The sequence below is a fragment of the Cheilinus undulatus genome, linkage group 11 (assembly GCF_018320785.1).
Source record: "Cheilinus undulatus linkage group 11, ASM1832078v1, whole genome shotgun sequence".
NCBI classification, from domain to species: Eukaryota; Metazoa; Chordata; class Actinopteri; order Labriformes; family Labridae; genus Cheilinus; species Cheilinus undulatus.
In genome coordinates this window covers 47,731,322-47,748,879 of record NC_054875.1, presented here as the reverse complement: position 1 = coordinate 47,748,879, position 17,558 = coordinate 47,731,322, and the positions used below count along the sequence as shown (strand labels likewise).

General features: G+C 35.7%; 1 protein-coding gene across 1 annotated transcript in view; it reads right to left on the bottom strand.

The window, feature by feature from the left end:
* Positions 1-1,478: 1,478 nt before the first annotated feature.
* Positions 1,479-17,558, bottom strand: part of LOC121517379 (peptidase inhibitor 16-like) — a 42,209-nt gene continuing 26,129 nt past the window's right edge. Inside the window, exons 3-6 of the mRNA XM_041799081.1 lie at positions 8,345-8,412; positions 8,115-8,227; positions 5,449-5,540; positions 1,479-3,971 (exon numbers count right to left, since the gene is read on the bottom strand). Of these exons, the coding sequence (XP_041655015.1) occupies positions 3,370-3,971; positions 5,449-5,540; positions 8,115-8,227; positions 8,345-8,412 (875 nt within the window). The 3' untranslated portion in view covers positions 1,479-3,369. The remainder of the gene's footprint in view (positions 3,972-5,448; positions 5,541-8,114; positions 8,228-8,344; positions 8,413-17,558) is intronic.

The window sequence follows — 17,558 nt, the reverse complement described above, 5'->3', positions numbered from 1 at the left end:
TGACATTTATCGTTAGGGCTGACCTTAAATGAGAAAAATATAATTCAATAACAGTAATACAATTCTGAAATGTATGATATTTATAACATGATTTAAAGGTGTGCTTTTTTTTGCAGAAGGGTGAAAAACGTGAGTATTTTAGAATAATTGACCTCACAAAAAACTAATAATGCATTTTAACCAATGTTACTATTGATCAATGACGTATGCCAGGCTGCAATCATACTTAAATAAGTTATTCACTTTCAGTGTAGTATCTTGAAAAAAATCAATTTGTGTTTTTTTTTCATCAAAAAATTGTGTTTGTTTACATTACAAACATGGCAATTAAAGGGTTAAAAGATATGACAATTATTGAATATTTGGTATTTTTGTTAATGGCACAAGCTGATGAAACAAGGAAAAAATTAAACACTTAAAAATAAACTACTATAACTTTTCTATTTACAGTAATAACCCCCCTGTGAATTTTTGGCACACTAGGAGGAAAATGAGGCAGCAATTTGTAGGGGTACCAGAGGGTTGAAAGTAGACTGGCATATATTGACAAAAATCATGATAAAACATAGGGTAAATAGTGTTTACCAAGGTCTTTTGGTAAGAAAATGTATTTGTCTATCTTCTTGTGGATTTATCAATGAAACTGTTCATTGGAAAACTCATTCAAGCAAGCTTCGCCTTCACATAGAGGTTGGCCAGGCGCAGGCTCTTGGAAGATTCCAAACATGAGAATTCCGGAGGCCACTGTTCTCTTGGGAACCTTCAGAGCAGCAGAAATGTTTCTGGAGCCTTCTCCAGATCTGTGCCTGTCAACAATCCTGTCTTGGAGCTCTGCAGCTCTGCAGCTCCTCTAAACTCATGGCTCGGTTTTTACTGTGATATCATTGTCAGCTGTGAGGCATTCTATAGAGAGGCGTGAGCCTTCCCAAATCGTGTCCAATCAGTATAATTTAGCACAGGTGGACTCCAATCAAGGTGTAGAAGCATCTCAGCAACAATCAGAGAAATTGGAGGAACCTCAGCTAAATTTACTGTGTTGTTGCAAATGGTCTGAATACAAATGTTAATGTGGTATTTTAGTGTTTAGTTTGTAATTGATGTGCAAAATTTTCTAAAATTCTGTTCTCACTTTGTCATGATGGCATATAGAGCCCGACCAATATGGGACTTTTGGGGCTGATGCCAATACTGATATTAGGGGCTAAAAAAGCCGATATCCGATATATCGGCCGATATATCAAATAAGAATATTGATGTACACAGGGTATATACTGTACATGAACACAAATGTGGACATGTGAATTAACAGTTGGATTTATCTTTGTTTATTTCACAAATATGCAACTTAGACGACGTTAAAACGCTGTATAATAGTCTTATACTGTGGCTGTGGACCATATTAGACAGGAAAGTGATAAATGGAGAGCCATATTTACATCGTTCTGGCAAATATGCACATAGAATATGTTTACAGTGTGTTTCTTGATAACCCTGAGGAAGGCCACAAGCTTAAATGCGCCTGTTTTATAAAGTTGTTCTCTAAACATCTACTATTAGTGAAACTTTCTGTCTCCACACTGGTAGAAGATGTCACAGGAAAGATTAACACCGTATGAATGCCTTTCTGGTTTTTGCTTTTCAAAGTAAGAGCCTTGTTAGCATTTCTACAGAGAAACTCCATTCACTTGTACATAATGCTTTTATTTTGAATAGTTCCTGACAGACTTCCTCTGTACACTGAATCAAGTTGCTTTTATAAGGGTGGTTTATTGAGGTAAAACTTATAAAGAAGGACAGGGCTTTGAGAGCAGGGAGATGCGGCTGACACGAAGAAAACTCGCGCCCCGTGTGAAAGCCGCACCGGCAGGAACCAGAGCTGACACGCCTGGCACACGCAAGCAGCAAAACATGCTCACAGTCTGAAACAGACGTGAGTCTGACTACAGCAGGGACTGCTGCAGATGAGGCTGTCTGTGAGCAACAACAATACGTGCTTTCACGTCAGAGTCTCCAAAAGTCTCCAATAACACCAGAAAAAGTAGCTAGATTTGTCGCTAGATGCTTTTTTGAAAAAGAGTCACCAGAGGGGTCTGAAAACTAGCTAAATATAGCGACAAAGTGGCTAAGTTGGCAACACTGAGTGGGGGAGAGCTGCTGCTGCACTCGCTTGTTTCTTTGGCCAGCCGCTTGGGCTGAGTTTAGCAGGGACACACAGAGCGACAGAATCCCCACACAGCAAAAAAGTTAATATATCGGCTACATATTGTCTGATGTTGCTTAATCTGTGATACGCTCTAATCGGCCTGATTAATCGGTCAGGCTCTAATGAAATACGGAGTGTAGATTAATGAGAATAAAAATGATTTTTTTTCAACTGTAGCATCAAGTTGTAACAAAAAAACAAATGCCAAATTAGCCTGATGTCATTAGCAGGAGTTCTTTCATCACTTTTAAAGCTTCTTCGCACACAGACTGGGTGCTACTGCTGGAAATGGACACATCTTAAGGAAGTGATGTGGCTGTTCCTCTCAGTAGTCGTTTTAAACAATGCCTAGTGTTTAAGTGCCAAATCTGATCAAAACAGTTCAAAATAAGACACAAAGTGAGTAAAGTTACTGTCCTCTCACCAGATGCATTATTGAGAAGTTATCATGAGGGTATTGCAGAAATGCATTGTAATGCAGAAGCAGTACCAGTGACAGCAGGGAAGTTAGACGTGTCTTTTTAATCATGTGAGCAGAGCCAGCTATTTGTGTACTTGTCTATTTCAGTGTTGTATCTAAATAAATGTGATTGTGTTTCCTGTGTTTTATGTTTTTACCTGCCTGCAAAGCTAATTTCCCTCAGGGGACAATAAAGCTGAAGTTGAGTAGAGTTGAGCCAGGCTAGCAGTTTCCCTCCGTTTCCAGTGTTTATGCTAAGCTAGGCTAAACATCCCAACCAGATTTAAATCCAATTGAAAATCCAACTCAAAAAGGAAAAAATGAACAATATTTAACTTCACTTTGCAGAGACTTGCAGTATCACATAGAACTATTTTTATTCACTAAACTCATTAGGTTCTATTTAGGGTTCAGAAATCACCTAGAGGGCAGTTTAAATGTCTTTTTATATGCAGACAAGGCTTTACTTTCTCCCCATCCTCTGTGAGATCTCTGTAATCATGTTTTTTTTTTAATTTACGGCATGATTTTCACTCGCAGATGTTTAAATGGCAGCTGTTTTCTGATTAATGTGAATTATTAATGACCCATTTTACTCTACGAGGGGAGGCGAGGGAAGCGTTTTGTTACCTCGGGGCAGATTCACAAGGTCATGTGCAGTCAATGCATGAACGGTGAAGTGAACTTGAACGTCTCCTGGTCGTCCTCACAGCCTCAGAGTAAGGACCCCCATCAGACAGGCCAACAGCACAGAGGGGCCACATACTGAAGCTGCACTCGTTGTAATTATTATGTTGGGGAATATTTTCCCCACCACGTCCCTCTGAGCTTTTTCTGCCGGCTTTATTTGCTCATCCTCCTCCGTCTTCTTCTCCTCCACCACATCCTCGATCATCTTTACTTCCACCTCCTCTTGTCCTTCAGGTGTTGTTTCTGCCTCTTCTGGAGGCTGTGTGCCCGGGGCGGGGGTGTTTTCTGGTAGTACCTCCTCTACTACCTCCTGTAAGACTTCCTCCACTACTTCCTCTACTGCTTCCTCTGCTTCCTCTGCAGCAGTGGTGGGGATACTGGTAGTAATGGGAATAGTGGTGCTAGTCGTAGGTGTTGCAGTGGTGGTTGGAGGCTGAGTGTAAAGATCAGTAGCAGCAGGAGGAGGGACGACCGCCTCCTCTTCCCTCTCTTCCTCCTCGTCAGGCAGGACGGTAGGTTTAGTTGTTGCAGGAATTTCTGTCATGTCCTCCTCCCCCCCCTCGTCCACGTCATCCTCCGTCTCCTCCGTCTCCTCCGTCTCCTCCACGGTGTCATAAACTACAAAACAGAGAAAACAGAACTGATCTTAATGTTCTCAAGCTTTCCAAAGGCTGAACAAACAACCTGTATAAACACATAAGGCAGTTTTTTAAATGAAGATTTCATTTATTAAGGGAGAAAGCCATCCAAACCTACTTGGCCCTACGTGAAAAAGTCATTCCCCCCTAAACCTAATAACTGGTTGTCCCACCTTTGGCAGCAGCATTTGAGATGACTGGCAATGAGTCTTTCACTGGGGAGGAATGTTGACCCACTCTTCTTTGCAGAATTGCTGTTATTCAGCCACATTGGGGGGTTTAAGGTGCAATCAGATTTAAGTCCAGACTTTGACTAGACCACTCCGGGACCTTCATTTAGTCTTTAGTCCATTCAGAGGTGGACTTGCTGGTGTGTTTGGGATCATCGTCCTGCTCCATAACCCAAGTGTGCTTGAGCCTGAGGTCATGAACTGATGGCCGGACATTCTCCTTCAGGATTTTCTGGGAGAGAGCAGAATTTAGATGGTCCCGGTTCTGAAGCAGCAGAACAAGCTCAGACCATCCCACTACCACCACCACAGTTGGTGCTGTTCTTGTGTTAGTTTTACTCCAGATGAACTGGGACACAGACTTTCCATGAAGTTCAGCTTTTGTCAGGTCAGTCTGCAGAATATTTTCCCAGGAGTCTTGGGGATCATCAGGATGTTTTTAGTCAAATGTGAGTTGAGCTTTTGTGTTTTTTTTGGTCCGCAGTGGTTTTGTCCTTGGAACTCTCCCATGATGCCATTGTTGCCCAGTCTCTCTTATTGTTAAATCGTGAACCCTGACCTTAATTGAGCCAGTGAGGCCTGCAGGTCTTGTTCTGAGTTCTTCTGGGACCTCCTGGATGAGTTGTCCATGCGCTCTTGGAGTCATTTTCGTAGGTCGGCCACTCCTAGGGAGGTTCACCACTTTTACAAGTTTTCCCCTTTTGTGGATAATGGCTCTCATTGTGGTTCACTGGCGTCCCAAAGCCTGAGAAACATCTTTGTAACCCTTTCAGACTGATAGATGTCAGTGTCTTTGTTTCTCATCTGTTCTTGAATTCCTTTAGATGATTAGAAGTAATCAGGTCTAGGTGTAGCAAATGATAATGAACTCAGCTTTCCATAATTCATGATTCAACAAGCAGGGCAATACGTTTTCACAGCACTTCGCATCGCTTTTAGAAAAAAGTATATGCCCTGATCCTGGTTTTAAGAAACTTGTTTTTTCTGGACCTGATTTGACTGATTAAAGAAGTTCAAAAAGCCACATTTTTGGACTTAGAGTTTGGACTGAAATATAAAGACTTTTCATTGACTAAAACTGCTCGCTAATGATTTTTTAGTTTTAGTTGACTAAATGTTTTTAATAGTTGACATTTATGGGTGCAATATATGTTTTAACTGACTGCTTTCATTCACATTAAAGATGGTAAAATAAATAAATAGCAGTAAAGAGATAAAGCACCGTACCACAGAGGTTGTTTTCACACTTCTGGAGGTTCTCAGGACACCTGGAGCACCAGTCACCTTCAACGTACGGCCTCTCACCTTCATAGTTCCCTCTGAAAACACAGAACCACACAGACAGTTAGCTCAGTATCTTATAATAAAGTCTATTTCTCACTCTGTTTTATATCTGTTATTATATTCCACCTGAAGGAAGATGTGAAGTTTTATTAAATATAACCTTTCTATCAGTGGGAGTGTGACTAGAAATGTGAAGTACATGCAGCTGTCCAGCAGAGGGAGCTGTTGTTCCAGCAGTGCACCTGCTGCTGGTGCTGAATGTAGAAGAAGTGACATTACATTACATTACATGGACAAAAATATCAGCACTAAAGACAGAGACAGAGGAGAGGACAGCAGGCATGATTTTCAGGAGTGATTTAATGTAGTCAAGAGGAAACGCTGCAGGAGGAACATTAGGGGTTGGGTTAGGAGCAGTGGTGTTAGTGGGTGTAGTAGGACGGCTGATATGAGGATTTTAAGATTTTTTTAACAAGATAGAGAAAAAAAGTTTTTATATTGGTCAGGATTATGTTGAAAAATCCACCAGGCCTAGTGCTGGGAAAACATTTTACTGTGAGAAACTCTAAAATAATGATTATTAATGATGAAATACTCTATTAGAAAAGTCTCCATGGTGAATCTTTTATTTAATTCAGTATGAGAGCATTTATTTCAGAGTAGGTGTCACACCGTTATATTCTCTAAATCACAGTTGGTCTCCCCTTTTGTGTTCGAGTTATGTTTTATAGTTAAATTTCAGCTGTGCTCTAGTGATGTTCTGCTTATTTTCTACATTTGTTCTTTTTATATTCTAGTTGTGCTTCAGTTTTAAGTTAAATTGTAGTTTTGAACTACTTGTGTTCTAGTTATGTTCTCCTTTAACAATTTATGTTCTAGTTATGTTCTATAGTTTTGTTCTAAATAGTTCTTGTCATGCTCTAGTTTACTAGTGTACTATTTTTGTTCTTGCTGTGCTCTAGTTTTAATCTAGATGTGTTCGAGTCATGTTCTAGTCATGCTCTAGTTTTGTACTAGTCATGTTCTAGTCATGCTCCAGTTTTGCACTAGTCATGTTGTAGTTGTGCTTTAGTTTTGCACTAGTCATGTTCTAGTTATGCTCTTGTTTTGCACCAGTCATGTTGTAGTTATGCTCTCGTTTTGCACTAGTCATGTTCTCCTTATGCTCTAGTTATGCACTAGTCATGTTGTAGTTATGCTCTAGTTTTGCACCAGTCATGTTCTAGTAACACTCTTGTTTTGCACTAGTCATGTTCCACTTTATGCTCTTGTTTTGCACTAGTCATGTTCTAGTTATGCTCTAGTTTTGTACTGGTCATGTTCTATTCATGCTCTAGTTTTGCACTAGTCATGTTCCACTTTGTGCTCTAGTTTTGCACTAGTCATGTTCCACTTTATGCTCTAAATTTGCACTAGTCATGTTCTAGTTATGCTCTTGTTTTGCACTAGTCATGTTCTAGTTATGCTCTAGTTTTGCACTAGTCATGTTGTAGTTATGCTCTAGTTTTGCATTAGTCATGTTGTAGTTATGCTCTAGTTTTGCACTAGTCATGTTGTAGTTATGCTCTAGTTTTGCACTAGTCATGTTGTAGTTATGCTCTAGTTTTGCACTCGTCATGTTCCACTTTATGCTCTAGTTTTGCACTAGTAATGTTCTAGTTATGCTCTTGTTTTGCACTAGTCATGTTCTAGTTATGCTCTAGTTTTGCACTAGTCATGTTCTAGTTATGCTCTAGTTTTGCACTCGTCATGTTTCACTTTATGCTCTAGTTTTGCACTCGTCATGTTCCACTTTATGCTCTAGTTTTGCACTAGTCATGTTCTAGTTATGCTCTTGTTTTGCACCAGTCCTATTCTAGTTATGCTCTTGTTTTGCACTAGTCATGTTCTACTTTATGCTCTAGTTTTGTACTGGTCATGTTCTATTCATGCTCTAGTTTTGCACTAGTCATGTTCCACTTTGTGCTCTAGTTTTGCACTAGTCATGTTCCACTTTATGCTCTAAATTTGCACTAGTCATGTTCTAGTTATGCTCTTGTTTTGCACTAGTCATGTTCTAGTTATGCTCTAGTTTTGCACTAGTCATGTTCTAGTTATGCTCTAGTTTTGCACTAGTCATATTCTCCTTATGCTCTAGTTTTGTACTAGTCATGTTCCACTTTATGCTCTAGTTTTGCACTAGTAATGTTCTAGTTATGCTCTTGTTTTGCACTAGTCATGTTCTCCTTATGCTCTAGTTATGCACTAGTCATGTTCTAGTTATGCTCTAGTTTTGCACTAGTCATGTTCTAGTTATGCTCTAGTTTTGCACTAGTCATGTTCTAGTTATGCTCTAGTTTTGCACTCGTCATGTTCCACTTTATGCTCTAGTTTTGCACTAGTCATGTTGTAGTTATGCTCTAGTTTTGCACTAGTCATGTTGTAGTTATGCTCTAGTTTTGCATTAGTCATGTTGTAGTTATGCTCTAGTTTTGCATTAGTAATGTTCTAGTTATGCTCTTGTTTTGCACCAGTCCTATTCTAGTTATGCTCTAGTTTTGCACTAGTCATGTTGTAGTTATGCTCTAGTATTGCATTTGTTTCAGATGTGTTCTAGCTGTGGTACTGACGCTGGGTAATAGTTGCAGACGAGGAAGTGTGTTGGCATCTCCCAGTTCAGTCCCTCCATGTCATTACAGAGGTGAACGGCACAGCCCACTCTGTGAGTATCGGCCCACACCATCTGAAACACAGAGACCAGATCAGACCAGACCAGATCAGCTTAGACCAGACCAGATCAGACCAGACCAGATTAGGCTGGAGGGACAGGAGGGTATATTCACACATGTCTGTGTCTGACCTGAGTGTAGTGTCCACACATCTTGTCCTCATCACAGCTGTTGTTGTTGAAGTCGTAGCTCAGGTGTTCTGCAGGAAGAAACAACATTACAAATCATCATTTATAATACATTATACTGGATTATTACTGATGGCTTTGGTGTCACTGGTAGGAGCTCAGGTTTAGTGCAATGTTCTACCACACATTCTAAAAACAGAACATTCAAAGTTATGTTATCACATTAGAAGTAGAACTGCTTCAAAAATGTTCATAATTTCACCGTCAAAGTTAGAGAAGAAGAAATATGTAAAGCTGCACACTCTGAACATTCTAAATTAGCAGAAGTAGCTCGTAGCTCATTTCAGCAGCCTGGACTCTGACATGGCTAAAATAGTTTCTAAAAAACAACTTTGCTTGTTTTTGTTTCTGTTTTTCTTGTCAAAATTAGTGTGACATAAAATGATCATTACCCCCAATACAAGAGTGAATATCAAATCTGCAGTATCAGTGAAAATCACATTTTTCTGAAATGTTTAGCTCTACCTGCTGCAGCTGAGTGGTAAACTGTAGCCTCATGGGACCTTGTGCTGCCAACAGAACTGGAAAAATGCAACCGGTGACCTTTACCTTTAACCTTTGACCTCCAAGATTTAGACAGATCATCTTAAAGTCACAGAGGACATTTATATAAACAAGAAAAACCTAAAAACCTAAAAATAGGCGTGAAATAGTCTACCATTGCAGAATGGAAATCTTTTCCTTCTTAATGGTTGAAATGAGATTTTCAATCCAAACCAGTTAGTACATCTGAATTTAAGACAAAGAAAATCCTTTTTTTATTTCTTTAAATAAAATGTTTATTTGTACGCGCCAGCTGGATTAGAATAAGAATAATTGAATTATTTTGTTTGGAGAAATATTCAAATGAACTCACTGAGATTTGAGTTTGTTTTTTAACAGCTGCTGTACCATGGAAACATCACAATAAACTGGATTAAACTAGAGGGTATTAGATCAGGTCATTACATCATATGATGTTAGAAGTAATTCAGCTGAATTATTAGATTTTTATTATTTCACTCTCTGGGCAGCCTGAGTGGAAACACAGCCCTCCTCTGGTATTATGACGGTCATTCTGTTATTTTTCTTTAGTGTAAATATCCAGATAGATGTCAGGTCTTCTCATCTAAAACCAAAACAGAAAGGACTTGTCCTTTTTGTTGTCCTTATCTTAAGTAACAATGGGCAAATGGCTCAAATTTTTCCTCTTTTTAATAAAAACACTATTGGCTGTTAAATACATGGACCAACATGACAGAGAGTTCACCGTTTTTTTTTAACCATCCGATGCCTTTTTGTCATCTTAAAATCTCTCTTTTCACTTCCTCTGCTCCTCACTTAAATTAAAATAAGAGCCTTTTTAAGGAGAGCTGTGCTGTAAATGAAGAGGAGGGGGGACTCTCCTTGACAAATGACAAAACCTGTGGACAAGAGCAATAATTATCTGATCTCCATTTTATTCCTAATACGATGTTGAGAAACTAAAATCATAACTGAAATTGAAAGTCAGTTAAATGCCCAACATTACTTAAAGTTGACCTTTAGTTTAAAGATGCCTGATATTATCAACATGTTATAAGTATCTGCAGATATGAAATGTCTCTATTTATTTTCACAATCAAGATATTGACTGTTGATACTGGCATTAATTAGCTGAAAATACCCTAGATCAGCTGTAAATATCAGCCTATATTGACTGTTGATACTGACATTAATTATTATTATTAATAAAGGTCTATGTTGGTTGTAAATATAGGTCTATATCGGTTGTAAATATTGGTCTATATTGGCTGTAAATATCGGTCTATATTAGTTGTAAATATTGGTCTATATTGGTTGTAAATATTGGTCTATATTGGCTGTAAATATAGGTCTATATTGGCTGTAAATATAGGTCTATTTTGGCTGTTAATATTGATCTATATTGGCTGTAAATATAGGTCTATTTTGGCTGTTAATATTGGTCTATATTGACTGTAAATATAGGTCTATATTGGTTGTAAATATAGGTCTATATTGGCTTAAAATATTGGTCTATATTGGCTGTAAATAAACGTCTATATTGGCTGTTATTAAAGGGGGGATTTTGGCTGTTCATATCAGTCAATATTGGCTGTAAATATTGGTCTATATTGGATGTAAATATTGGTCTATATTGGCTGTTAATATAGGTCTATATTGGCTGTTCATATCAGTCTATATTGGCTTTAAATATTGGTCTATATTGGCTGTAAATATAGGTCTATATAGGCTGTTAATACAGGTCTATTTTGTCTGTTAGTATTGGTCTATATTGGCTTTTAATATCGGTCTGTGTTGGCATTAAATATTGGTCTATATAGGCTGTTAATATAGGTCTACTTTGGCTGTTAATATCGGTCTATATTGGTTGTAAATATTGGTCTATAGTGGTTGTAAATATAGGTCTATATTGGTTGTGAATATTGGTCTATATTGGCTGTAAATATAGGTGTATATTGGTTGTAAATATAGGTCTATATTGGCTATAAATATAGGTCTATTTTGGCTTTTAATATTGGTCTACATTGACTGTAAATATTGGTCTATATTGGCTGTTAATATCGGTCTATATTGGCTGTTCATATCAGTCTATATTGGCTGTATATATTGGTCTATATTGGCTGTAAATATAGGTCTATATCGGTTGTAAATATTGGTCTATATTGGCTGTAAATATAGGTCTACTTTGGCTGTTAATATTGGTCTATGTTGGCTGTTAGTATCGGTCTATATTGGCTGTTAATATCGGTCTATATTGGCTGTTACTATAGGTCTATATCAGTTGTAAATATTGGTCTATATTGGCTGTAAATATAGGTCTATATTGGCTGTAAACATTGGCCTATATCAGTTGTAAATATAGGTCTATATTGGCTGTAAATATAGGTCTATATTGGCTGTAAATATCGGTCTATATTGGCTGTAACTATAGGTCTATATCAGTTGTAAACATTGGCCTATATCAGTTGTAAATATAGGTCTATATTGGCTGTAAATATAGGTCTATATTGGCTGTAAATATAGGTCTATATTGGCTGTAAATATAGGTCTATTTTGGCTGTTAATATTGATCTATATTGGCTGTAAATATAGGTCTATTTTGGCTGTTAATATTGGTCTATATTGACTGTAAATATAGGTCTATATTGGTTGTAAATATTGGTCTATATTGGCTTAAAATATTGGTCTATATTGGCTGTAAATAAACGTCTATATTGGCTGTTATTAAAGGGGGGATTTTGGCTGTTCATATCAGTCAATATTGGCTGTAAATATTGGTCTATATTGGATGTAAATATTGGTCTATATTGGCTGTTAATATAGGTCTATATTGGCTGTTCATATCAGTCTATATTGGCTTTAAATATTGGTCTATATTGGCTGTAAATATAGGTCTATATAGGCTGTTAATACAGGTCTATTTTGTCTGTTAGTATTGGTCTATATTGGCTTTTAATATCGGTCTGTGTTGGCATTAAATATTGGTCTATATAGGCTGTTAATATAGGTCTACTTTGGCTGTTAATATCGGTCTATATTGGTTGTAAATATTGGTCTATAGTGGTTGTAAATATAGGTCTATATAGGTTGTGAATATTGGTCTATATTGGCTGTAAATATAGGTGTATATTGGTTGTAAATATAGGTCTATATTGGCTATAAATATAGGTCTATTTTGGCTTTTAATATCGGTCTACATTGACTGTAAATATTGGTCTATATTGGCTGTTAATATCGGTCTATATTGGCTGTTAATATCGGTCTATATTGGCTGTATATATTGGTCTATATTGGCTGTAAATATAGGTCTATATCGGTTGTAAATATTGGTCTATATTGGCTGTAAATATAGGTCTACTTTGGCTGTTAATATCGGTCTATATTGGCTGTTAGTATCGGTCTATATTGGCTGTTAATATCGGTCTATATTGGCTGTTACTATAGGTCTATATCAGTTGTAAATATTGGTCTATATTGGCTGTAAATATAGGTCTATATTGGCTGTAAACATTGGCCTATATCAGTTGTAAATATAGGTCTATATTGGCTGTAAATATAGGTCTATATTGGCTGTAAATATCGGTCTATATTGGCTGTAACTATAGGTCTATATCAGTTGTAAATATTGGTCTATATTGGCTGTAAGTATAGCTCTATATTGGCTGTTAGTATCGGTCTATATTGGCTGTAAATATTGGTCTACATTGGCTGTAAATGTTGGTCTATATTGGCTGTTAGTATCGGTCTATATTGGCTGTAAATATAGGTCTATATTGGCTGTAAACATTGGTCTATATCAGTTGTAAATATTGGTCTATATTGGCTGTAAGTATAGCTCTATATTGGCTGTTAGTATCGGTCTATATTGGCTGTAAATATTGGTCTACATTGGCTGTAAATGTTGGTCTATATTGGCTGTTAGTATCGGTCTATATTGGCTGTTAATATCGGTCTATATTGGCTGTAACTATAGGTCTATATCAGTTGTAAACATTGGTCTATATCAGTTGTAAATATAGGTCCATATCAGTTGTAAATATTGGTCTATATTGGCTGTAAATATAGCTCTATATTGGCTGTTAGTATCGGTCTATATTGGCTGTAAATATTGGTCTATATTGGCCGGATCAATAAGTCTATATCAGTTGTGAATATTGGTCTATATTGGCTGTTAATATCGGTCTATATTGGCTGTAAATATTGGTGTATATTGGCTGTAAATATTGGTCTATATTGGCTGTAAATATTGGTCTATATTGGTTGTAAATATTGCACTATATTGGCTGTAAATATTTGTCCATATTGGCTGTAAATATAGGTCTATATTTGTTGTAAATATAGGTCTATATTGGTTGTAAATGTTGAACTATATTGGTTGTAAATATTGGTCTATATTGGCTGTTTATATCTGTGTATTTTGGCTGTAAATATTGGTCTATATTGGCTGTAAATATAGGTGTATATTGGTTGTAAATATAGGTCTATATTGGCTGTAAATATAATATATTAATAATATTAATATATTAATATTGACCTACAGTAGCTGTAAGTATCAACCTGTACTGACTATGAACTTCGGCCTTAAACAGCTGTAACTATGGGCTATCAATTTTAGCCTTTGGTTAATATTGGTGGAAAAATTGTCTATAAATGCTTTAAAAATCTGTCTTTATATGCTGTAACTGAATCTTTCTCTCTGTTCATCTTCATTCCTTAAACTTTCAAAATCATAACTGAAATTGAAAGTCAGTTAAATGCCCAACATTACTTAAAGTTGACCTTTAGTTTAAAGATGCCTGATATTATCAACATGTTATAAGTATCTGCAGATATGAAATGTCTCTATTTATTTTCACAATCAAGATATTGACTGTTGATACTGGCATTAATTAGCTGAAAATACCCTAGATCAGCTGTAAATATCAGCCTATATTGACTGTTGATACTGACATTAATTATTATTATTAATAAAGGTCTATGTTGGTTGTAAATATAGGTCTATATCGGTTGTAAATATTGGTCTATATTGGCTGTAAATATAGGTCTACTTTGGCTGTTAATATCGGTCTATATTGGCTGTAAATATCGGTCTATATTAGTTGTAAATATTGGTCTATATTGGTTGTAAATATTGGTCTATATTGGCTGTAAATATAGGTCTATATTGGCTGTAAATATAAGTCTATTTTGGCTGTTAATATTGATCTATATTGGCTGTAAATATAGGTCTATTTTGGCTGTTAATATTGGTCTATATTGGCTTAAAATATTGGTCTATATTGGCTGTAAATAAACGTCTATATTGGCTGTTATTAAAGGGGGGATTTTGGCTGTTGATATTGGTCTATATTGACTGTAAATATAGGTCTATATTGGCTGTTAATATTGGTCTATATTGGCTTAAAATATTGGTCTATATTGGCTGTTAATATAGGTCTATTTTGGCTGTTAATATTGGTCTATATTGGCTTAAAATATTGGTCTATATTGGCTGTAAATAAACGTCTATATTGGCTGTTATTATAGGTGTATTTTGGCTGTTCATATCAGTCAATATTGGCTGTAAATATTGGTCTATATTGGATGTAAATATTGGTCTATATTGGCTGTTAATATAGGTCTATATTGGCTGTTCATATCAGTCTATATTGGCTTTAAATATTGGTCTATATTGGCTGTAAATATAGGTCTATATAGGCTGTTAATACAGGTCTATTTTGGCTGTTAGTATTGGTCTATATTGGCTTTTAATATCGGTCTGTGTTGGCATTAAATATTGGTCTATATAGGCTGTTAATATAGGTCTACTTTGGCTGTTAATATCGGTCTATATTGGTTGTAAATATTGGTCTATAGTGGTTGTAAATATAGGTCTATATTGGTTGTGAATATTGGTCTATATTGGCTGTAAATATAGGTGTATATTGGTTGTAAATATAGGTCTATATTGGCTATAAATATAGGTCTATTTTGGCTTTTAATATCGGTCTACATTGACTGTAAATATTGGTCTATATTGGCTGTTAATATCGGTCTATATTGGCTGTTAGTATCGGTCTATATTGGCTGTAAATATTGGTCTATATTGGCCGGATCAATAAGTCTATATCAGTTGTGAATATTGGTCTATATTGGCTGTTAATATCGGTCTATATTGGCTGTAAATATTGGTGTATATTGGTTGTAAATATTGGTCTATATTGGCTGTAAATATAGGTCTATATTGGCTGTTAATATTGGTCTATATTGGCTTAAAATATTGGTCTATATTGGCTGTTAATATAGGTCTATTTTGGCTGTTAATATTGGTCTATATTGGCTTAAAATATTGGTCTATATTGGCTGTAAATAAACGTCTATATTGGCTGTTATTATAGGTGTATTTTGGCTGTTCATATCAGTCAATATTGGCTGTAAATATTGGTCTACATTGGCTGTAAATGTTGGTCTATATTGGCTGTTAGTATCGGTCTATATTGGCTGTAAATATCGGTCTATATTGGCTGTAACTATAGGTCTATATCAGTTGTAAACATTGGTCTATATCAGTTGTAAATATAGGTCCATATCAGTTGTAAATATTGGTCTATATTGGCTGTAAATATAGCTCTATATTGGCTGTTAGTATCGGTCTATATTGGCTGTAAATATTGGTCTATATTGGCCGGATCAATAAGTCTATATCAGTTGTGAATATTGGTCTATATTGGCTGTTAATATCGGTCTATATTGGCTGTAAATATTGGTGTATATTGGTTGTAAATATTGGTCTATATTGGCTGTAAATATAGGTCTATATTGGCTGTTAATATTGGTCTATATTGGCTTAAAATATTGGTCTATATTGGCTGTTAATATAGGTCTATTTTGGCTGTTAATATTGGTCTATATTGGCTTAAAATATTGGTCTATATTGGCTGTAAATAAACGTCTATATTGGCTGTTATTATAGGTGTATTTTGGCTGTTCATATCAGTCAATATTGGCTGTAAATATTGGTCTACATTGGCTGTAAATGTTGGTCTATATTGGCTGTTAGTATCGGTCTATATTGGCTGTTAATATCGGTCTATATTGGCTGTAACTATAGGTCTATATCAGTTGTAAACATTGGTCTATATCAGTTGTAAATATAGGTCCATATCAGTTGTAAATATTGGTCTATATTGGCTGTAAATATAGCTCTATATTGGCTGTTAGTATCGGTCTATATTGGCTGTAAATATTGGTCTATATTGGCCGGATCAATAAGTCTATATCAGTTGTGAATATTGGTCTATATTGGCTGTTAATATCGGTCTATATTGGCTGTAAATATTGGTGTATATTGGTTGTAAATATTGGTCTATATTGGTTGTAAATATAGGTCTATATTGGCTGTTAATATTGGTCTATATTGGCTTAAAATATTGGTCTATATTGGCTGTTAATATAGGTCTATTTTGGCTGTTAATATTGGTCTATATTGGCTTAAAATATTGGTCTATATTGGCTGTAAATAAACGTCTATATTGGCTGTTATTATAGGTGTATTTTGGCTGTTCATATCAGTCAATATTGGCTGTAAATATTGGTCTACATTGGCTGTAAATGTTGGTCTATATTGGCTGTTAGTATCGGTCTATATTGGCTGTTAATATCGGTCTATATTGGCTGTAACTATAGGTCTATATCAGTTGTAAACATTGGTCTATATCAGTTGTAAATATAGGTCCATATCAGTTGTAAATATTGGTCTATATTGGCTGTAAATATAGCTCTATATTGGCTGTTAGTATCGGTCTATATTGGCTGTAAATATTGGTCTATATTGGCCGGATCAATAAGTCTATATCAGTTGTGAATATTGGTCTATATTGGCTGTTAATATCGGTCTATATTGGCTGTAAATATTGGTGTATATTGGTTGTAAATATTGGTCTATATTGGCTGTAAATATAGGTCTATATTGGCTGTTAATATTGGTCTATATTGGTTGTAAATATTGCACTATATTGGCTGTAAATATTTGTCCATATTGGCTGTAAATATAGGTCTATATTTGTTGTAAATATAGGTCTATATTGGTTGTAAATGTTGAACTATATTGGTTGTAAATATTGGTCTATATTGGCTGTTTATATCTGTGTATTTTGGCTGTAAATATTGGTCTATATTGGCTGTAAATATAGGTGTATATTGGTTGTAAATATAGGTCTATATTGGCTGTAAATATAGGTCTATTTTGGCTCTTAATATTGGTCTATATTGGCTGTAAATATAGGTGTATATTGGTTGTAAATATAGGTCTATATTGGCTGTAAATATAGGTCTATTTTGGCTCTTAATATTGGTCTATATTGGCTGTAAATATAGGTCTATTTTGGCTCTTAATATTGGTCTATATTGGCTGTAAATATTGGTCTATATTGGCTGTTAATAATGGTCTATTTTGGCTGTAAATATTGGTCTATTTTAGCTTAAATACCGGCCTAAAACCCTCTAAAATTTGGTAATGTTTCAATATGAAATAAGATATAATATATACCCTATCTATTTGCCCCTAGTGGCTGTAAATATTGACCTACAGTAGCTGTAAGTATCAACCTGTACTGACTATGAACTTCGGCCTTAAACAGCTGTAACTATGGGCTATCAATTTTAGCCTTTGGTT